Source organism: Zophobas morio, unplaced genomic scaffold, assembly GCF_036711695.1.
Source record: "Zophobas morio isolate AGI-343-1 ecotype UQ-CSIRO unplaced genomic scaffold, CSIRO_AGI_Zmor_V1 ptg000012l, whole genome shotgun sequence".
Lineage (NCBI taxonomy): Eukaryota > Metazoa > Arthropoda > Insecta > Coleoptera > Tenebrionidae > Zophobas > Zophobas morio.
Window position 1 is genome coordinate 28,115,663 of NW_026972117.1, and position 23,616 is coordinate 28,139,278.

Genomic DNA, 23,616 nt, shown 5'->3' on the forward strand with positions numbered 1-23,616 from the left:
ACAGAAATACTAAATTTACATTTGTATTTACAATAACAGGTAAAGCAAAAGAGACCCAAAAGGGTCAGTGGCCGCTTCCGGAAATGGAACACTTGTCCTTTTTGGCTCAATTTTATCGGACTTGTCCGTTTTTTTGATTTTACCGGAATCGTTCGATCCAGTAAAACGTCAAACTTGACATAGTATAAAGTAAAATAAATAAATTTTATTCAATTTTGACATGTAAACAAACGTTTATTTTGCCGTCAGTAGGCCACTAAAGCTTTGGTTTATCCGGTAGCACCATAAAATGTTTAAACCGCTAGCGAAATAAAATTTTTATTTTGCTGTTTTAAAACCATGGTTACCATTTCTGTAATTTCTCCAATGCCTTGCTGCTCTTTCCATCTAAGGAACTTTTGATACACTTTCTGATTTGCTCTTTTTTGGGAGCAAGTTTTGCCGTTGGAATCTTGCATGATTTTGCAATTTTTCGATAATTTTAGTTTGCTTAAAATAAACAAACACCGTCGCCAGAGTCACATACTACACACACACACCTGATATTGTAACCTAAATTCTACGCATATAAAACTTTTATTTGGTCGCTGTCAATTCTGACGTTTCTCGAATGTGAACTTTGAATCACCAATTTTTTCACAATTTGGGACTTGGGGTTGTCAAAATTGAATAAAAGTTTGTATTACACTCGCGGTTAAAATGAATGTGTAACTCGTGGTCTTAAGGCGCTCGCGGCATACGCCGCTCTCGCCTTAAACTGGCCGCTCATTAAACATTCACTTTAATCGCTTGTATAATAAATAACTATTATGATGTAAATACAATTGAGTATATCGATAATTCGCTACTGAAAATTTATTGAAATATAATTTGTGTTAAAAAAAGATTTTTGTGGTTTTATGGTTTATTAACATAATTTACTTATTTGAAATTAAATATTTTTAATACATAGCACAAGTTCTTGATATTCTTTATTTTTATTCCAAGTAATAATTGTGTTTCCTTTAGTTTTAATCAAGAAAATTTTTCGGTTATTATCTAACATACTTTTGTACATTAAGAAACTCCATTCCACGTCACAGGACGTTACAGGACAATATTTAAATAAATAAAGAAGTCGTTTTATGTGTTTTAAAATTCACTCTGATTTCCGGACTTTAGACTTTTTGGTGTTTCACTTCGGCACAAGAACTAGTCGTATCTCAAAGAAAACAAGCACTGGAATATAGCGTATTGTACCTATATTTCATAGTAAAAATGTCTAAATTTTTTTATGAAGAGACAGACTGTTCTAGGAAACTTTACTAAATCTTTTCATTTACGAGCTATTGAAAGTCCGCCGGTCTCACTGATACTTCTTACTTGGCTCCTACGAATGAAGCGAAAAATGCACAGATTGAAAATATAGTAAATGGGGTAGTATGTATGCGTGATATGTCGTTGGACATTAAGTATTTTGCAAATAAAATTTATTTCATTGAAAACAGAAACAATAAAAAACATATCTGTACAAGTTTGGAATCGATATGGCCAGTTGTTTAGAATATGCAAATATGCTTTTGTTCGTATTTACAATTATTACGAAACAGGTTATCAAATAATCTATTTTCACATGGCGAGACTTTCAAGCGGCCGAAGAATTAAAAACCATAAATTTTCATTGAAGAAACAAACTCTTCCAAGAAAATTACCAAATCTTTTAGTTTACGCACTATTGGACGAGCACTCCTTAAAACGGTCAGTATACCTAATCGCATTATTCCATTGATACCTACCTACCGAAAACGTTGCCAGATGAGCCTAACACAAATTTGCGGATATTTCTCGTCAACCAGATATTATTTCATTTAGAAGTTTCTGGTAAATAAATGGGATTATTGTAATGAACACATAAAACAAATAAATTGTGATTATTATTTGTTGTTTTAACCCATTAGACGCTTATAGGCTTATAAGCATACTTTTCTTGAAAAATCGGTAATAAATTCAGTGAAACATCTTTGTGCCTTAATTCCTATTGGTAAACTGGGATTTTGAATAGAGGTCGCAGAAAAATTTTGTATGGTTTTATGGTTTATTTACATAATTTTCTTATTTACAATGAATGTTTTTGATATATAATACAAGTTCTTGATATTATTTATTTTAATTACATTTAATAAACCATAAAACCACAAAAATCTTTTTTTAACACAAATTATATTTCAATAAATTTTCAGTAGCGAATTATTATCGATACACTTAATTGTATTTACATCATAAAATTTATTTATTTTACTTCATACTATGTCAAGTTTGACGTTTTACTGGATCGAACTATTCCGGTAAAATCAAAAAAACAGACAAGTCCGATAAAATTGAGCCAAAAACACGGAGGTAGAAGAGACACTCTTCTACCTCCGTGGCCAAAAAGGACAAGTCTTCCATTTCCGGAAGCGGCCACTGACCCTTTTGGGTCTCTTTTGCTTTACCTGTTATTGTAAATACAAATGTAAATTTAGTACTTCTGTAACCGTCCTGTATTAAACATCGAAACCGAACGCTGTCTATTATCTCGCACGCAAGAAAACAAAGGTCCTTGGAGCAATATCAAAGTACAATTCGGTATCACATTGTCGTATCAACCAGATTACAAAAAATTCTGGTAGGACGAGCCGAGTTGCACAAACATTGGTCCTTCGAGACGGATTGCACAAAACATTCGTCCATCGAGTCGGATTATACAAAACAATAAGTCCTGTAAAGTGTTATAAGTACTATGTGTTTAAACATATGATGCTGATTTGCACGAATAAACAAATTAAAACATTTACCAAAGAGCGGTTGCTAACGATGTCAGAAAAAGTGACTCGATTTGGATTTTTTCTCAAAATAATAATAATTTTATCGAATAAAAAAGTATGTTGACAGTATGAAATAAAATACATAACAACATACGTCCGGTAACTCTTTTCGCAGTACTCGTTTCGAAATTAAAGACTCGGCTACCTACTCGTCCTGAAACATATCACTCGTACTGTAAAATTTGAACTACCGGACCGGACCGTATTTAGAATAACTTTAATTACCATTTATGTTTTCATCAACACTAACAAGTATTTAAAATAACAAGTAATAATTTGTTTGTATTGTTTATTCATTATAATAATTCCATTTATTCACCAGAAACTTTTAAACGAAATAAAATCTAATCGACTAGAAATAACGGCAAAGTTGTGCTAGGCTCATCTGGCAACGTTGCAAATTATATAAATGGTTACTATGAGATTTTTACACATTGTTTTCGTCGCCCTCTGTCGAGTGGTAGCTTTATTAAATGTATTGTTGCTGCGATTTGGGTTATCTACGCGCGCGATTGGTGTCCAAGCTTTTCGCCGGCGTTTGACGGCCGACTGTTAGTGCGCCATCTCTTGTTCGCCGGCCGTTGGCCTGTTCGCTCCAAACAATAGCATGGGTCTATCTATATGTATTTAATCAATGCAGGAGGCAAAAAGAGACATCATAGTGAACAAAAAATGTCTTCATTAACATTACAAAAGATTGTGTGTAAACATAATATACATGATGATTTTCTGTAATTTACTTGTTTTTTCTCTAGTAATGTTATTGTTAAATTTTTACCTATTCATTTTCATAATTAAAAAGATAAATTTATGCAGATTTAAAATTACTAATTCTTTTAATTTAAAGGCGGTGATAAATTGGACAAGGACATCTTCAATCACTGCCGAAGCTAATGTTCAAAGAGGTCATTTCATTAATCTCAAATGAAACATTTAATATTGCAATTTTTCATGACGTTTTAATTGGAAATGTAAGCAAAATATTAGAATCACAACTATTTCGAAAAGAGGTTTGTTTTGTGCAGAAAAAATATATTTAAGATTGCTGAATTGTCAGATATAGTATCTCAAATGTTTTTCATAATTTTATTAAAAAAAGGAAGAATATGAGTTTATTTGGGACACCTCAATATAAGAAACTGTGTAAAATAAAGAACCTCAGTCAGTCAGTTCTATTTTTTGCCTATTTCAGCGTAACAACAGCTTTAATTTTTGAATCATATATACCTTGATGTATAAAATAGGTAATTGTAAAATAGAATTACATTATTCGACAATTCATTTGTTTTTATGGATTGCTTGCGCCACTACACGTCATCAGTTTTTTTATGAAAATTTTTTTTGGGGAATATTTTGTAATAATTTGCTAATGAAAATTTCACGTTATATTACGCCATCAGAACTAATAAACTATTTGAACTAGTTTTATGATTTCTATTTAATATTGCAAAAAACCTTTTACTATCCAAAACATTAAGCTAGAATTTTTAATTTCATCACACAATACACCAATGTAACATAGTAATTAAACACATCTCCAAAAAAAAAAACTTATTAGATTTTGTAAAAATTGTTCAAAGCACATATTTTGCGATCACCTCATACACAGTTGACGGTTTTCTGTGGTATGGAAAACTACCATTAAATTTCCAACTATTCCGATACCTTTAATTTTCTCTGTTTTACACCTAATTTATTCAGCCACAGTATTACTCGTAAATCGTTAACATAAAAATGTTCGTGCCTCACTAATTGAATTTCTAAATTAATTTTGATGTTGCAAGTAAAATTCTAGAAAATGATTGTGCTACAGAGATATGATGATTTTAATTTGCTTCATATAAGAAAAATATTTCGTGCTTTATTAGAGTAATTAGCATAAACTAAAGCTTATACTTTCTATCATAGGTTTGTTTTCACCTTTCCTATTATGTTTGCGAACAAAGATTGATTAGTTTTAATTTACTACACATTAATTTGCAATTTAGCACTTGTGCATGGAAACTTATAACGTGTAACTTAAAATTTCCTGCCTAGAAATTTTGTTCCACTTCTCGATTTTTACACGCATGAATAATGCAATAAAAAATACATGAATATGTAGTTAAATTAAAGTATTAACTTACTTTCCGCGTAGATTTTCCCAAATTCTCTTTCCAAATGTCATGGACTTATCAGTACATATGTTTAAGAAATGATCTATTTAAATTGTTGTTAATTTAATGTTTCTAAACAAGTACGCAGAAATGCCAGAAATGAGAAGTTGATTATTGAAATTTGAATACCATGATGAATCAAATACAAAAAATGAATTTTAACCGGTTTCTTCAACATGATAGTACACAATTAGTGATGTGTACTACGTAATAAGTTAATTAACACAACAATACTTTATTTATAGCAAAATCCTTGTACAATAAAAAAAATGTTTGTCAGAAAAATACAACGATTAATATTTAAGTTCAACTAATACGGACTTAACAACTTTCTGGTCAAAACTTTGGTCTCGAGAATTTGAATTTAACTATCCACAGTTATACCAATGAACGATAATCAAATAAGACTTGACGAATTGATGAATGGCATCAATAAAACACAAAACTGAAAATCATCAGGACCAAACAAAATACATATATGTATTCAGAATTGTTTGATAAAAAAATCAATTGTATGCACATTCCTTTACTAAAACACTTAAACCAGTTCCTTCTTAACCCATCCACATTTTCCACATTTTTATGTCATGGTGTAACATATCTAAAACTTAAAGATGATGACACAACAAATCCATCAAAATACATACCTACCACGTGTTTACCTATAATTTACAAGATAATAATCTCATGCATAACACAAAAAATCTAGCAACATTGCTTTAAATTCAACATCATCAACGAAGAACAAAAGTGGTAAAGTGATTAAAGGCCAGCAATTAATCATAGACTTCATCATTTGTAAACAAGCTAGGAAAGAAAACAGAAATATATATACTGATTTTATTGATTGATAAGAAACCGTATGATTAATTATTATTTGTCCCGCATTCCTGGCTATGTAAAATTATGGGAGAGTTGATCCTAAAATATATGCTCAGATGTTCAATGGAATTTTGGAAAAGCACCTTTCAAATAACCTTAAATGATCAAACAATTCAATCAAATCCAAAATGATCAGAAGAGCAATCTTTCAAAGCGACTCAATCCGCTATGGTTTTGTATGGCAATAAATCCTCTTTCGGCCGTCTTGAACAGCTTCAAACTATGGTTTCAATACATACAAGAATTAACACAAAAACAGAAAATAAACTGTCGTTTGCTATATCGGGAATTCCAAAAAAAAAAAAAATAAAAAAAATTATGATGTATTGTCTTTGCCATTTCTATTGAAACACCATCTGTTGATTTTTCTTAAAATTTAGCAATTGGTAACAGCTTTCGGTTGATTGACAACGGCTTTTAGTTAGAAAATTATCTGAATATGAACGTTGCCAAATTTACGATTAACAAGTGGTGTTTCAATAGAAGTGGCAAAGACTAGTGTACCTATATAATATATAAATAAGGGTAGAGCAAACGATGACATATGACAACAATTTTTGATCCAAAATTCCGTCAAAAAAGATCATTTTTTGTAAAAGTTAGTCATCAGTACTTACTAAGATAAAACTGATTTTGGCCAATAGCATACCCTCTAAGAAAAGAGAGGGTGGGTGGGCGGGGCTTGTACCTGCTAAGATAAGACTGATAATGGCAAGTGACGTATCCTCTAAGAAATTTAATTAAACTATTATAAGAAAAGACACTAGAGGCTCCAAAGCACTTTCAAATTCTTTCAAAGCAGGAATACCTACAACCTCAAGATTGTTTTAAATTGTCCAAAAAAAAACGGGGTCCCAAAGTTAACTCAAAAACAGGTCTGGTCAGAATTTTTCAAAAATAGAACACCAAAGTCCCTCAAAATTGTTTTAAATAATTTACAAAAAAAATCTCCAATGGTTCTCCAAAATAATACACTATGGGTACTAGGGTGATTAAAAAAAAAAAAAAATTTTTTTTTTGTGCAAAGAGGTTCAAAAGTTTCTTTTCAACGTAAAAAAATACCAGTTAAAATTTGAGCTCTTAATATTAATATTAAGACCGTCCGCATCGCGTTTTTCTATTTCCCATAAGAATAACATGGGAAAATTTTTGTTTGCACCTTCTGATTTTTATTGCTAGCCCGTCGTGTGTCGTGAAAAAAATTCAATCACATATTTTTATAGAGAATTGAACGCTCTACAAAAAGTGTCTCCTATGATTGTGCGAGAAACCTGATAGTTGAAGAGTTATTTTAGGCTAAAGTTAAATTTATCCAAATTTTGACGTTTTTGATGCATTACAATAAATTTGATGGTCTTATTGGAATAAATCACCACAAAAATTTATACACATTTTAAATTTAGTTTTTTAAACAGTAATTGTTTATAATTTTATGCTATAATAAGGCCAGTAAAACTCTTTCCGAACATTTTCAGCATCAGTGGGTTAAAAAATCATAGTCAGGTTTCTCGCAAAATCATAGGAGACACTTTTTGTAGAGCGTTCAATTCTCTATAAAAATATGTGATTGAATTTTTTTCACGACACACGACGGGCTAGCAATAAAAATCAGAAGGTGCAAACAAAAATTTTCCCATGTTATTCTTATGGGAAATAGAAAAACGCGATGCGGACGGTCTTAATATTAATATTAAGAGCTCAACTTTTAACTGGTATTTTTTTACGTTGAAAAGAAACTTTTGAACCTCTTTGACACGAAAAAAAAAATTATTTTTTTTTTTGAATCACCCTAATGGGTACTCAAGAGTCTCCCGAATTAAAAAAACAAAAACACTACGACACTCAAGACTTTTTCAAATTCATAAAAAATAAAACACTAAAAGCTCTAAAGATTTTGTCAATTTCATCGAGCAACAAAACACCAAATTCCTTTAAATTTATCCGAAAATAAAACATTTTAAACGTGGGGTTTTGAAAACTTTGACAATTTTTGATACGTCAAACATTTTTAACTGCTTACTCGATTTTTGCTGATTTATACCTTTGCTTTATATCAGGCAAACATTGTTGTCAAATGAAATTTTATCAAATTATTACAAAAACAACATACCCATATCTTTGTACATTCTAAATGAAATGGTAATTAAACATGGTCATGGGCGAGAGAAATATTAACTAAAAGTTTGATTACTAGTTGTTGTGATAATGAATGTGTTCCACCAAAATGTGAGAAGAAATTTTTTTATTATTTTTCCTAGGCTCACCAGTTGATTGTTAAGAGCGTATCAGAGAGTTAATCCGCCATTTTTCAGACACCCGGTATATGGATCTGCAACTCGAAAACAAATGAAGCAAAAAAAAAATTATTTTTTTTTGACAAAAAATTGCAACACAACTTCTTGTGCCCCTATACCTAATTTCATTTGACCGTTTCCATACATTCTAGCGACCCTGTATATGCAGGTATAAAAAATCAGTTGACAAATCTAATAAACCTAACAGAGCTGTAATGATAGAAGTCTGATGCCGATCATTTCCGGATCAGTGGTGGGTCTAAAAATATAACGTAATAAATTAAATACCAGTTACGCCTGCTGTCCACACGACTGTCTAATTCTTATTAATTCTCCATAAATTAAATTAACTAGTTCTCTCTCCATGAAGCTTCTAGAGATATGAAGTTAACGTATGAGTTCCTCCAGCATTCGGTGTTCAGTGAAGGAAAATGTGCTAAAATCTACAATCTACATTTCCTATACTTGTACATTTGTTTCTAATTTACGTCGTCGGCATTAGAAAGTCTTGCTATAACAGATTTAAATAATGTGTACCCATTGCAGTGCAAATTGCGATCACCTTAGAGATTTGTCGAAGAAAAGGAACAGAAAAGACTAAAAATAGATAAAAATGAATGAACTTTTGAAAGAGAAAACTGGTAAAATGAAAAATACAAAGGAAGAAAATGACTCGATATTGAATTTCACAAGGAATGAATGACATTTTAGAACATTGAAAAAGCAACTAACGGAGAACGAAGCGGTGAAAAAGATCAAACGTATAAATGTTCTACGTAGAAACCCTGTACCGATGAACATTAATACAGAAGACTTAAAAGAAAGTAGCATTAAAAAAAGTATAAATGAAATTTTTATAAACACTGTCAACTTGGTGCAAATATGTTTGATGAATGTAAGACCAGAAGAAATTTAGTGATGGATTTTAAAAAATAGCGTGATGTGCAGTACACATAAAAAAGATAATTTCGCAGTTAAGAATCTGAAGATCTTCTAAACAAAAGTTTTACACTCCAAAAATGAACAAACAAAACAAATGTGTATTTCATTGTGTTTCTCTTGCATTTTGGCTAAGCGTAAAATAAATCTGTCCTTGAAATATATAAAATAGATACAATAAAATGTTTTGAAAATCAAATAAACAATAGAAGAAATTATAACTTATTTCAAAAACATAACGATATTAAGGAAATATACTAAGCAGCAAATTACAAATACCGCAGTAGTAAAACAAGAGAATGTATAATTTTCGAAGACCATTAGCTATACGTAATAAAATGTAGGCAGTCATGTAGGTCTACAAAGATCTCGACATGTGCCCAGTGGGTGTCATCCGGGTTGAATGACACTTCAAAAGCGCGGAATTGTGGAGAAGAAAGTTTTTGTCAAAAATTGTCACATTCATTCTTTTTTTTGTCGTTATATTTTTGCTTTATTCAGTAAGAATCCTACAGTTTTTATTTTTCCGGAGATAAACCTGGAAACAGTTAACTTTCTTGCTATCAGTTACCAGTTTATAACCATTTTGTATTCATGGGCCTTTGCATAATACATATAAAACTAAAGTAGTGTGTAACTAGCGTGCGAAATTGTGCTATAGGCTACAAGAACGAGGTGTTAGTTATCATTTGAAATCTGTCAAGGCGTTAACGAACGAGCTGAGAGCAAGTTTTTTTAGGCATCTACATTACAATAAAATTAATTAGGAGAATTGATTTGTTGTTTTACTAATGACTTTTTTCGTCATTGTGTGTTGTGTTTGTTTTATGTAACGTATTTTGTGTTCATTCAATAGTGTAGGAATAGAGTGTGACCAATTTTTGAAGTATGAAAAGTGCTCCTCCTACGTCAACTTGATGACATTTTCTGTTAATCATACGTTATAATTTTCAGATAATGCCGATGTGTGGTTCACAATTAATTGCATTTAAAGATTACTGAAATTCAAGTCTCAGATAAATAATTGTCTAATTAATTAATGATTTATGTCGTCGAATAGTACCAAACTTAACTACTGATATTGAATTGGATACGTATTGTTTAAATTTCAGCGAATTTTGGACCGTTGTGGCCTGTGGGGCTTCAATGCGTTTACGTTAGAAACCGTAGCCGGTGGCCGAGCACTGCCTGTTCTCTGTGTCCATCTATTCCATTGGTACGGACTGTTGGATTACTTCCAATTAGATGTAGTGCGTGTATGGAAGCTTTTTAGTAAGTACTAATAAATGTTGGTGTTAGATTCCTTTTCTTAAAAGATTTATAACGTACAGCTCTCATAGAAGAAGGTTACCACAGTACGAATCCATACCACAATTCTATTCATGCGACTGATGTAACTCAAGCAATGCATTGTTTTCTACAAGAAGAAAAAGTAGGTTTTTGTATTTTATTTCACTGTATTTATTTCAAAAGAAAATTTCATTCGACAGATACGAAAGCATCTCTCACAACTCGAAATAATGGCAGCTTTAATAGGTGCAGTTGCTCATGACTTGGACCATCCAGGTGTTAATCAACATTTTCTTATTTCTACGTCGAATCATCTTGCCATTCTGTACCAAGTACGTTGTACAATAAAATGTGTCTTAAAGATGTGTGTTTACGTTCTAAACATTACAGAACACGTCTGTATTAGAAAATCATCACTGGAGATCTGCTATTGGCTGTTTACTTGAAAGCGGGGTGGCAGAACAATTGTTGCCACATCGCAATAAACTTGAATTGCAAATTCGTGATCTCATATTAGCAACTGATATTAATAGACAACAAGAATTTTTAACCAAATTTAAGGTAAAGTAGAGTTTCGTTGCGTAAATTTTGCTTTGAAATAGTAGATTTTTAGGCATATTTAGATGAAGGTAGTTTAGATTTGACTAAAGCCGCAGACCGACATTTCATTCTGCAAATTGCTTTGAAATGTGCAGACATTTCAAATCCGACGAGACCCTGGGACATTTCTCACAAATGGAGTTTAAAGGTCTGCGATGAATTTTTTAGGCAAGGTGAATTTGAAAGAAAACTAAATCTTCCAGTTACTTCCATTTGCGATCAACAATCTACTTCAGTTGCCAAAATACAAGTTGGTACGATACATCTCGTCACGATCTTTAGATACCAGCTTTTGTGTTATTATCTTTTACAGGTTTCTTCAAATTTGTTGTTACCCCATTGTTCTCTGAATGGCATAGGTTTCTCAAAAGTACGCTTTCTACTCGAATGATGGACATCCTAGAAGCCAATAGGAAACGATGGGAGAAACAAGAAAACGCAGAACAAGCAGAGGAGACGCAAACAGAACTGTCAGATGCTGAACCAGAAGTTAGTGACGACGAAGAAGCGACCAAGCAATCGTCCGAAACTCCAAGTATTATGGATTTCATTCCGCCTCCACCACAAAGGTGCCAGATTTTTGACTAGTAAACTTGATCAGTTTTTCATTTGATGCGTTACAGAGAAATTAGAAGACAATCATTAGCTGTTCCCTCATTAGAAAGTACGTTAGGAGTAAGGCGGCACTCTGTTCCGGTTAATATGGAGCCATCACTGCCACGAACAATTTACCGACGAGAAAGCTTACCAACCGGGAGAGCCGCTTCATCCGGACGTTCACCAATTAGTCCTGTCCAAAATGAATCTAGAACTTCCAGCGGGCTTCGAGAGGAAGATGAACTGATGAGATTCGGCTCTCAGTCATCCATAATGTCTTCGAATAGTCCGCATCTTTCGTCAGGTATGTGTATACTAAATTCAGTTCTTTGTCCATAAATCATCAAAAAGTTGTAATTTTAATGTGTATAGCGCATACACTATTACACAAAAATTATTTTGAAATGAACATTTATAAAATCATTTGATGAAAACGGATAAAATTTAATCAATGGTTTATAATAATAATTAAAGTAATGTTAGTGTCTCATCAAAATTTTAAACAAATCCCGTTTCAAGGATAAATATTTTTGAGATGACGTCATCAACTGTGTAAAGAGGATACATCATTCAATTTTTACCTATTTTCTCTATCACTAACTATCACAAACTTTTTTTTTGCCATGCGTAAGACAAGGTATATTCTTAAACCACACATTAATTAACCCAATAACAATACTTCCCTAAAAATTTAAAATTTTGATTTGTTAACTCTTTAAAGGACGCACCAGCTTTAATAAATGTATTTGATATTAAGGAAAAAGTCATTATAAGACAAACATTGATAAGTATTCCTAGTATATAATCTTAAGTCAATATTACGTTATTTAATTATTTTGTTAATCAAACTGTTATAATTATAAAAACGTTATCATTTGATAAAAGTGGCAAAATAAAAACGTTTTGATTTGATTTCATCCTTCTTGATTTTTGTCTTCACACTCAAGTATGTATTGAGCAATGTAAAAACAAGCTTTGCTAATAATGTGATATTGTTATGTAAGTATATTAATTAAATCGTTGAATGTTTGTATTTATAATGCTTGCCGCTATTATTAATTATTATAAATCGGTAAATAAAGTGGGAAAAACAGACTTTTTATAACGCGGACCTAATGATAAAATTTTGTCGAAATGACGTTAGAATGACCGGTTATTTTGATTATTTAGTAAGCACACAAAATGCTCAAATTACCGGAAATAAATAATACGCTACAAAATACAAAGGGAATAATTCGTTATTTTGAACTTTAGTCAGTAAGATCCGACAACCGTTTACAATATGCATTATCAAGGTTATCGAAACCTAGATTGCAAACTACAAATATTTACCCGGCCTTATCGACTTTTGTGAGTCAATCTCTGAATTTTTAAAAATCGGTAAATTTCGTAGATTTGCCAGAGGTGTTGTAATATGTATTCGAATTTGAACACTTGCCCGCAGTGACATTTTCGTTGAATATAATTATGTAAATATATTATTCATCTCGTTTTTGTTACTTTGAATACTGAATTGATGTATTAATTATGGTGTAGGATTTATTCGCACAAAAAGATTTTTTGCACACCAAATGAAAAGGCACTTACGACGAAATAAATCCATCTCTTTTGCCTAATAAATTAAATAAGATAACGATATAATAAAATACATAATGCAAACAGTTGTCTCTAAAATATGGAAAACCTGTGATATCTTCTTTTCATGAATTCGTGAAGCTTAAATTTATCAGAATGGCCGATCTTTTTTAACTGATATATGATTGAGCAAAGTAAGTACATGCTACAAATACCCTAACAGATTTAACTTACATAGTTGTATATCATCTATTATATCCTGAATTACATTTTCTGAATTTATTCGAAATGTATAGCTTATTTACATATTTCCTCTAATTAAGTATCAGAACGATATTAAAATCTACAATTTTTTCAGTTTATAATAGCAGAGTAAATCGAGCTTGCAAAAATAATAGATCAGTTTACTATTAAAATTTATTATTCAGATGAACTTTAATATTAGTATGGTAATAATTAATTAATTTTGAAACTTTTTTTGTTACTATTACTCCTGTTAAGTATAAGTTCAGACCAGCTATAATATAAAGTACGAGTATATCAGAGCATGAGCGCTTCCTTCTTAGCGGTTATCAGTTTCAACATGCGTTTACGGGTCTAGGTCAATAATAACACGTCGCAAACATCAAAAGTGTTTTTAAATGTGTCTAACATTTGCATTAAGATTTATTTAATTTTTAACGCAACTGAGGAGAAATTATTGCACCAATCTTCGACTCTGTAATGCTGGGCGCACTGCTCATTTCTCCCGTGGTCATTTTTTTCACCGTGGAAGAGTGCAGTAGATCATAAAGTAATTTAGCACATCTAAATATATAGTTAAATATATCTGTAATATATTTAGTCCAAATATAACAATGTCTACACAAATTATTTTTATAAGTGTATAATCAGTAGTTAAAAAATATATACTTAACAACACCAAGGAACTGATCTGACTAAATACTGCAGAACATTTAAATAAACAGAATTTAAGACGTCACCTTCATAATATTCACCGCTTTAAATATAAAACAAATTTTGATGAATTCTGGTGGAGTCTTCAGTAGACCAAAGCAATGTAAATCTTTAAAGTTTTTTATTGCAATCGTACATTGTGGGGAATCCTCAAGTCTAGGAAATTTAGAATGTAACAAATTTATCCTACACAGCTTCGATTCGACCAAATTATGCACCCATTTTCCAAAGGTAGAATGAACAAAACAGTCAAAGCGCGAATATTTTTGAAGTCACTATAATCTCTTGACACATCCTAGAACTTCATAAGCGCGTAGGACTATATAATTGAGCTACAAACGTCAATCCGCTATCTATAAATATTCCAAGATCTTTAACATAGGCCACACCAATTAATTGGCGGCTGTACATTTCTATATACCATCATCAGATTATCATTTATTTAAGGACCACATTTAAATCATGCGGAAGTGCTTTTAAATCACTAGAACTTCTAATGATTGAAATATCTTCAGATAATCTGCAAAAGAGTGAAGTCACAAGAAAAATGTTTACTCACGTCAGTAATAAATATAGAAAATAGCAATGGTCCGAGGATAGATACTTGCGGAACGCCTGAAGGTACGCACTATGCATTAGAAAGGCAGTTATTAACCTTTACTAACTGATATCCAGAAATGCTATACGCTGATAATTATTTTAATAAAATGATTAATAACCTGATTATGTCCTATCAGTGTCTTTCAGACGGTATGAGTTTTTTTTAAACTCTTCCTTTAATTTTTCATCCATTTGTTCGTCTTTTTCTTCCTTTCCGTAATCAGGGCTTCTATCTTTTCAAGCATATCCATTAGCTGCGTTCGTTGTTCGTTTATGGCTGCACTCTGAGTTCGAGTTTCGACAGGCATCAGTCTTCAGAACCAATTATTAATCTTGAATCCCACTTCTGACATCAGTGCTGCGTTTCACGGGAATTAAATCGGCGTGGGTAAAACTCAACGATTTATTTATTGAATACCCCAAAGTGCACGACTAACACCGAATAATTCTTCTGTCTTATAACGTGTTCATCGTACTCAGGGTCTCACTGGGCTTTGAATTCTCTCATTGAATGGACTGCTTTGCTTCCGATGGTGGTTTCTTTTTAAATCACCTCGCTGTTCTGCGAGAAAGTTCCAGAATATCGCTTCTAGACTTGTCTTTGTATCATCGTGGCAATGTACATGGGTTTATTTCGTAACAGTATATTACAAGTACAAGATGGTATAAAGATTTGATGATACAAACTTCCTCAAAAGTTACAACAAGTCAATAACTACACATTATCTTCAAGTTGTATCACCAAAAGGAACCACCTAAAAAATTAGATATCGAATCTTGTCAGTTTTAGCTTGCAGATGAAAAGTAACTAAAATAACTAACAATATTGTGTCAGATTAAAGGTGCGTAATTTAAGCAGCACCGCAAATTTATTATTACACGTGAAAACATTTTACAAATCATAGATTAGAAGCTTTATATCTACTAATTAAAATTTTGCACTTGATCCAATGGCGACTATATGATGTGAATACTTTTTTGAAACTGTGTGATTTTCTTTTCTTAGTTCTTTTAAAAGAAATTCATAAAAGCACAAACAGCTAACGTCTGTTATTCAGATTGAACTTCCCTCACCTCTGAAATACGATCAAACAAATCCACTTTCTTAGAAAAATTATAATAATTAATTTTGCAAATTTTATTTTTTTATGGTAACCTTAGAGTGAAGATATTGTGGACTGTCTACAGGTTACATTACAGATAAACAAGTATGATGTGCGTGTGTTTCAAGTGAATGGGTACAATGTAATACTAATAATTACAGTACTGTATTCTCGAATTTTCAGGAACATGAATGCATTGATGAACCACAAGTTTAGACTCATAATACTTTACACATTTTAGAATTTATTTAGCAAAATTTAGAGATGACGTCATCAAGTTTTTGAGAGGAATATAACAGATAAATTTTGATTAGCGATGAAATAACCTTAAAGCCTTAAATTATTGTAAAGTGTTATTATGCAATTTTCTTCTTTTTTCCAAAAATCTGATTGTTAAGAGAAGAAAATTAAATAAGCCATAAGGATAAAAGCATGTTATTTTATAAAATTTAACTAGCATTTTCTATGCAAAGGAAAAAATAGACAGACAGGAATTATTTCCTCACCAACACTTCGGATGAATCATAATTGCTGATAATAATTTTAAGTGAGGATTGAACAATATTGTTGCGTTCTTGAAAACAGTCGTAACAACGCTAACCTCAACGTGATTTGATAGTTACATATTCTACATATTTATCAAGGTTAAATGTCACATGGTTTTTTTTCTTTATGCGTCGCGGCTTTACATAATTTCACAACAATCAGTCCAGTAATTTTGGAGATTGTCCGTCTAATAACAGACAACAGACAGATGAAAACAGGGGACCTATTTTTTCCTACTTTAGGCCGTTCGCCTGATGGACCCGATTACAACAGTAATTAAGATACAAGGCTTCAAATTTTCACATAGGTTATTGTTAAAAATGTCGGTCAAAGATCTACATTGATCAAGTAATAATGACAACAACCGTATGTCGGCAGTCGACAAAGATTGTAATTCCGAGTGAATATTCTGTTGAAGCGAAAGTAAATTTTAATTAGGAAAAGAAAACGATATGGTTTCTAAAAAAAGCATTTTATAGTTGTTATACCTTACTGTCCGTTACCTAGTAGGACAGTAAGTGACTTTAAAATTAGTTTTTATTTTTCAAGGAGCTGAAGATCAACCTGAGAGGCCTTTAAGTGCTGAGAATTTGTTACCTGAACCAAGCATAGCCTCAATGACAAGTAGTGCAGCCGCTAGCAGACTCTCTTCAGTTTTACAAGGTAACAACGTTGCGCCTCCATCCAAATGTTTAACCAGGCAGCAAACGTTCCCACCGCCACAGCCTTACGTGCGAATGAGATACATGTCCGCCACTGTTGAAATGTCAACGTGTACTGAAACAGTACACGAAGGTAACAGATTCGGTATTATCGTTACTTTCCGCTCGTTCAACGTAAACATGCTTTAGGTGAGAGTCGGTCCAACTCATCACATGGCTCACAAGAAAACATATCAATTAGTACGCCACATTATACGATACCATCTATTGCAGTATTAAGTCCAAATAATAGTCGATCGCCTGATTTCCTCATCCCAGAAGAACCGCAATCATTACCTAAACCGTCTCTGGTAGGCAACAAAAGAGAGACGGAGAGTAATGATAAGGAAAAAGTGTGTAAGATGGTTAAGTTATCTGATCCCGGACAAAGATATGAAAAGGAAAATGTGGATCCGAGAAGACTTGCGACTGCGGTAATTTCTTAAATAAATTTTAATGAAGGATTCATAAATTTTTATGTTTAGTCGTTAGCGAGAAGAAGAGGTTCAGCTCCAGTTTCTCTACCACTCACTGGACCAGATGACAATGTCTCCTCTGCGGGCGGAGGGGTGTGTATATCTGAATCACAGTCGTTGCGTAGGGGATCAGTGCCAATTGAAATTGCTCACTATCGTAAGTACAATTCTAATAAAATAATTAGGATTAATAGACAATAATTATTGATACGTGAAACTCTATAGCTATTTTTTTTCAGTGTACACCACATCCGATTCTTATGCAGAAGACAATGTAGAACAAGTAATAAACATAACTCCAGTAGAAACAAACCGGACGTTTTGGCAATATCAGCGGCGAGGTTCAGCCCCTATAGATTTGCCACCCGCGGGTGCAGAGAGGCGCGAACAGTTACTCACCCGCCACACTAGTCTCAACGGCAAGTCGGGTCGACGGAAGAAGCAATTGCGCAGGCGCAGTTCCGGAGGACCTGAAACCGTCTGCTTGCCGGAATCACATTCGGAAGGGTGGACACGATTGCTACTGCGTAGACCTGAAAATCCTGATGCGCTGCTGGCTCGGCGAAGAGGATCACTGCCTATTGAAGTTCTGACTGTTGGACACTCCGGTAAGAACTGCTTATCTGCTATTTTATTGAAGGCGATCGCTCTTTGTTTTCATTTTGTGTTGCGATATTTACTCACAACGCCGTTTCTTTTGAGACAAGCTGAAATCGGTGTGCTTTGCAATAACTTCATTTTTATATTGAATTGATTGCGCCTTTTATGGAGTTCTGACGTCTGGTCACAAATCGCTTCTTCATGTACTCAGAATAGAATCACAAGATTTAAGCTGCTGAAGTCGCATGCATGATTTTACGATGGGCTTTATATTGCGAATATTTCAATGGACTAGTGTTCATAAAACATCAGCAACATTTCTTAAACGGACGTATGATGAAGTAAATTGCTACTAAATCATGTAACTCATTTATCTGTATAAGCTGACGTCTCGTTAATTCAAGCAGAATGGTTGCATTTTTTAAAGTTGCGTTTCAAATTTATTACAATCGTAAATCTACTATGATTACATTTTATAGCTACTTCATGTTTACAACATAACCTCGGTATCAGATCGTCTCATAAATGAAAGTTGGTTCAATACCGGCAATAGTTACAAAGACTACCGTAGAATCGAAACTAAAATTTTAACTTTTTACGAAGCGTGATATACTTATTATTAGCCAAGAAAAATTAAACGTAAATTTGAGAAATATATATGTACCAAAAGTCTCCAAAACCGTTTGGCTGTTTGGTGAAGATATATAAAAATACTTATAAATGTTCAAAAAATTGAGCACAAACTCTATAGCACGTTGTTCAGCACGGTTTATGGAGCTGAGAGAAAAAACAATTTTAAAATTTCTTTTGTCCAACTGTAGAAGATACAGCCCTTCAAACTTTAATTTTTCTTCTCGAAAATTCAGTGTATTTTAATTTACTATTTTGTCTTGGGTCGAACTTTCATTATTCAAAGTAATTTTTGAGGTATCTTGTCTTTATCCATTGTATTCTTCATTGTATAATGTAACAAGAACTTAAAACTTGTTTAGGATGAATCTAACAACAGTGGCTAATTTTTCACGTTTTTTGATCGGTCTATCTAAATCAATGTAGTTACGAAATAAACCCAGTATGATAAGCGGTGGTGACTCATCATCACCGACGGCGGCGTTCGGCTAAAGAAAAGCCTGGAAGCGGAAGTCGCGATGGGCGCTCCAGAACAAGCGGTGGCTATTTAAATAGGAACCACCGTCTCGGGAACGGTCAGTCTAATCCAGTCAATGGGAGAATTAAACTCTAGCCAAATTCATTCCATTCGATGGTACGAGTTAAGCTGAATCGGAATTATATTGTACATAATCGCTATATTGCTTGCAAACAGATTGTAGAGTTTTACTCACGTCCATTTTAATTATTATTACCGATCAACGTAACAATATTTTGTTTTTGTAAGTGAACGTCAAATTGACGTTGGATTTTTGTAATGATTTTTCTCGAACTTAGACTGGTGATCTTAATAATGCTCTGTTGGGTTGGTACGTAATTTTTTGAACGCCCTGTATGAAGCTTAAAAGTTTCCTCTAAAAATAAGTTTCATTATTAGAGAACTCCGTATACTTTAAAATGTCAGAAAAAATCTGATTAAACATTTCGATTGTTAATCGATCGACGTTTTGATTTTCCCATTTTTTGACTTTCGACTGTTTCCATTTTCCAATTCTTCAATTGTTCAATTTTTAGATTTTTTAGGTTTTTGTTTTTTCAATTTTCGGTATTTCACTTTTGGGTTTTTTCAGTTTATTTGTTAGTAAATTTTTGGATTTTACAATTTCTCAGTTTTCCGATGTTTCAATTTTACGTTTTTCCAATTTTTCTCCTCTTCAATTTTCGATTTTTACATATTTGCCTTTTGCAGTTTTTTAAATTTGACTTTTATAATGTCTCAGCGTCCCGATTTTTTATTTCTTCAATTATTCGATTTTTAAAGATTTGAGTTTTCGACATCACTTTTGTGCCTTTTTGATTTTCTAGTTTTTCCATTTTTTAATTTCTCAATTTCTGGATATTTCAGTTTTGAGATTTTTCAAGTTATTTATTATTCAATTTTTCGATTTCCCAATTTTCCGATGTTCCAGTTTTACGTTTTTTAAATTTTACTATTTTTGAATATTTCGATTTTTCAATTATTAATCGATCGATGTTTTGATTTTCCCATTTCTTGACTTCCAAATGTTTCGATTTTCCAGTTCTTCAGTTGTTCAATTTTTCGATTTTTTAGGTTTTTGATTTCTCAGTTTTTTAGATTCCCAGTTGTTCTATAATTCACTTTTGGTATCTTTCATTTTTCAATTTTTCGATTTTACAATTTTTCAATTTTTTAGGTTTTTGATTTCTCAGTTTTTCAATCTTTTAATGTTTTGATTTTTCGACTTCACTTTTTTGACTTTTTGATTTCCCATTTTTTCAGTTTTTTAATTTCGCAGTTTTTGATTTTAGTTTTGAATTTTTTCAGTTTTTCCATTCTTCAGTTTTTCTTTCATTTTTCAATTTTTCGCTATTTCAGTTTTGGGATTTTTCAATATTTCGATTCTTCGACTTTTCAATTTTTGGCTTCCAGATTTTTGGATGTGTCGATTTTTTTACTTTTTTGATTTGTTAATTTTTCCGTTTGTAAAATTTTGGATTTTTCAGTTTCTCGATTTTTCATTTCAGTTCTTCGATGTTTCAGTTTTTCAAGTTTTCGAATTTCTTAAATGTTTCGATTTCTTAATCTTTCGAATTTTCTGTTTTTCAATTTTTCATCTTTTCAAATTTTCGATTTTTTAATTTTTCATTTTTAAAATTTTTCGAGTTTTCACTGATTTGATTTCCCGATTTATCGAGGTTTGGATGTTTCGATATTTTAATTGTTCAGTTTCTCGATTTATCAGTTTTTCAATTTATAACTTTTCGATTTTTTTTTGGCCTATTTCAGTTTCTCAGTTTTTCCGTTTTTTCGTTTTTTTTATTTTTCCGCTTTTAGATTTTCCGAATTTCCAATTGTCAACTTTAACATTTCGTTTATTCGATTTTGGTCTGTTTCGATTTCTCAATTTTTCGACTTCATGTCTTTTCGATTCCTCGATATTTTGATCTTTCGATTTATCAATATTTCAATTTTTTTATTTTATTGAGATTTGAATTTTCGTGTTTTGATTGTTCAGTTTCTCGGATTTTTCAGTTTTTCGATTTTTTAAATTCTTGAATTTTTAATTTTTTCGATTTTTTGATGTTTCGATTTTTCGATTTTCAGTTCCTCGATATTTCTATTTTTCATTTTTTTAAATTTTACGTTTTTCGATTTCTTTACATCGTGGTTTATTAATTTTTTAATTTTTATAATTTTTCAATTTTTAGATTTCTCGGTTTTTCAAGTTTTCGATTTTTCAAATTTTCAATTATTTTAATTTTTCTCAGTGTTAATATCATATAATGTATCGAAAATAACCATAAAAATTGTTACTAAAAACATTTAGAAATTCATACAAAGTAGAACACAATGTTTCCAAAGCATAAAAAAACCCATTGGGTTATTACGATTTTAACAATATTGTTAATTTAAGACGTTTTGCTGGTATAAAACACAATTAAAGAATTAATTCTTAGGTAAATAAAAAAATAGTTGCATGTCAAAAACGAGTGAAACATATGACAGGTGATATTTGTAAATAAAAGCATCTAAATATGTATCAAAAATGTTCACTTATTCGTTATAAACAACTATTTGCCGCAGAAATTATAGTCCAAACCAACCAACAAATTGCTTCTTAACGCTTAGAGTCGACACTGGCTTGAGCGGGCTCTGGTCTGTAGATCAAACAAGTTCTCAGGAGACGAATTTTGATTCACTCTCAAATAAAGATGTAGACTTAAAAAAACTGATTTTTCTCGAAGATTGCTAAAACAATAAGCGAAATGAATTTGCGAAAAAACAAAGCAAGTTGTATGTTCTAAGCAACGACCTACGTAATTTGATGACATAATGGGCAGCGAAAACTAAATCACAATTCAAAAAATCACAGAGATATTAAAGTTCTGTAAACGCCATTGTTTTTAGCTTGAAGGGGAAAGCTTAGTTTAGTATATTGCAAATACGACGTATATATGGCGTCGGCGCCGCAACGCATATCTATATTTTTTTAAATAGCAACATATATATCTTTAATTGATTTTGATAGACCGGTGGACTACGATTACTATGTTAAATAAATATATCAAATAAATTTATAAACCTATAAAAATAAAAATTGAGTGAAATAAAGTTTTTGAAACAGATTTTGCTGATTATAAAACCACTGTGAGTGGTTTATTTCAGTCAACTTTAATTTTTTCATGTTTATAAGTGTTATATTTTTTTATATCAAAGTGCTATTGTAATTGCAATGTATCAAAATCCCTAAAGAAATATACGTCGCATTTTAAAAAAGTATCGCCGTGTATGCGTCATATTTGGAATGTACTAAGTTAAGCTTTTCTCTGCAAACTAAAAACAATGACGTTTACAGAATCTCACACGTACAAAATGTAACTATCTTATTCTATGACGCTTCTTTAACTTAATATATGTGAAGTACGGTTTTTTAAATTTACGTATACTTAGTTACGTCAGCTTATCAAAATAAATGAGGTTTATTCACATTACCCGCATAATTATACAAAAATGCAGTCCATTTTTTTCATAAGTTAAATAAATTCTTTGAATTTCAGTAAAAGAGGTACTATTCCATTGAACTTGTTCAAGTCGGAGGCATTCTAGAGTGAAACTAAGCACAATAGTGCGTTGATCAAAATATGTGCATAAATGATAAATAAGTCAGTATTTGTTATTATAGTGGAAAACTGTATTGCATTTTACAAATAGTTTCCAAGAACAATCACTGTTTTGATTAAAAGCGCCAATGGAAACTTTGCCAACTTTTCAATTTACTTTTTGACATAAAGAATAAGTTTTGACATTTTTAACAAATAGCGAGCACATTGGAAAGTGTTAGTGTCGATTTATGAACGACATAAATTTTACCTTCTTTATAAATTAGCAACAAGATAAATAGGTATAGTCGTTTTACGGTCGTTTCAGCCAGTTATGTCATTCACTGAAGTTAAATAATAACTTTTATTACAGCACTAAAGCGATAATCGCATTTAATTCAAAACATTGCGAACCTATGGTCATTAAATTGTATCATAATTTATGGAGGAATTTCATACCGTAAAATCTATTTACAATAATCGAAATCACTGACAACTAGAGATGTACCGACTACAGTCGGCCGACTGTTTATAAATGCAACAGACAGTGGGTTTTTTTTTCTATTTCTCTGACTACCTTAAAAACTTGTTTTATTTTAATAAAAGGAATAACTGAAGTTTCTTTTTTTTTCAAAAAAATGTGTTAAATTTTTTTGGATAATTTTAACATTTAATTTTTTGTAGTAACTCAGTACAAAAATAAAGAATAACACAATTTAGGGCAGT

At 31.7% G+C, this 23,616-nt stretch overlaps 1 protein-coding gene across 8 annotated transcripts in view; it reads left to right on the top strand.

Annotated features, from left to right (window-relative positions):
• The window catches only part of LOC135128133 (3',5'-cyclic-AMP phosphodiesterase 4A-like), a 158,690-nt gene that overhangs the window by 131,390 nt on the left and 3,684 nt on the right, over positions 1-23,616 (top strand). For 7 of the 8 annotated variants that reach the window (XM_064055011.1, XM_064055016.1, XM_064055010.1 and 4 more), the window contains 11 exons: positions 10,227-10,386; positions 10,446-10,546; positions 10,605-10,736; positions 10,795-10,965; positions 11,018-11,258; positions 11,318-11,573; positions 11,628-11,905; positions 16,917-17,177; positions 17,234-17,517; positions 17,569-17,716; positions 17,799-18,167. In XM_064055011.1, coding sequence (XP_063911081.1) covers positions 10,227-10,386; positions 10,446-10,546; positions 10,605-10,736; positions 10,795-10,965; positions 11,018-11,258; positions 11,318-11,573; positions 11,628-11,905; positions 16,917-17,177; positions 17,234-17,517; positions 17,569-17,716; positions 17,799-18,167 — 2,401 coding nt within the window. The remainder of the gene's footprint in view (positions 1-10,226; positions 10,387-10,445; positions 10,547-10,604; positions 10,737-10,794; positions 10,966-11,017; positions 11,259-11,317; positions 11,574-11,627; positions 11,906-16,916; positions 17,178-17,233; positions 17,518-17,568; positions 17,717-17,798; positions 18,168-23,616) is intronic. The other variant, XM_064055012.1, reaches the window with a different exon arrangement.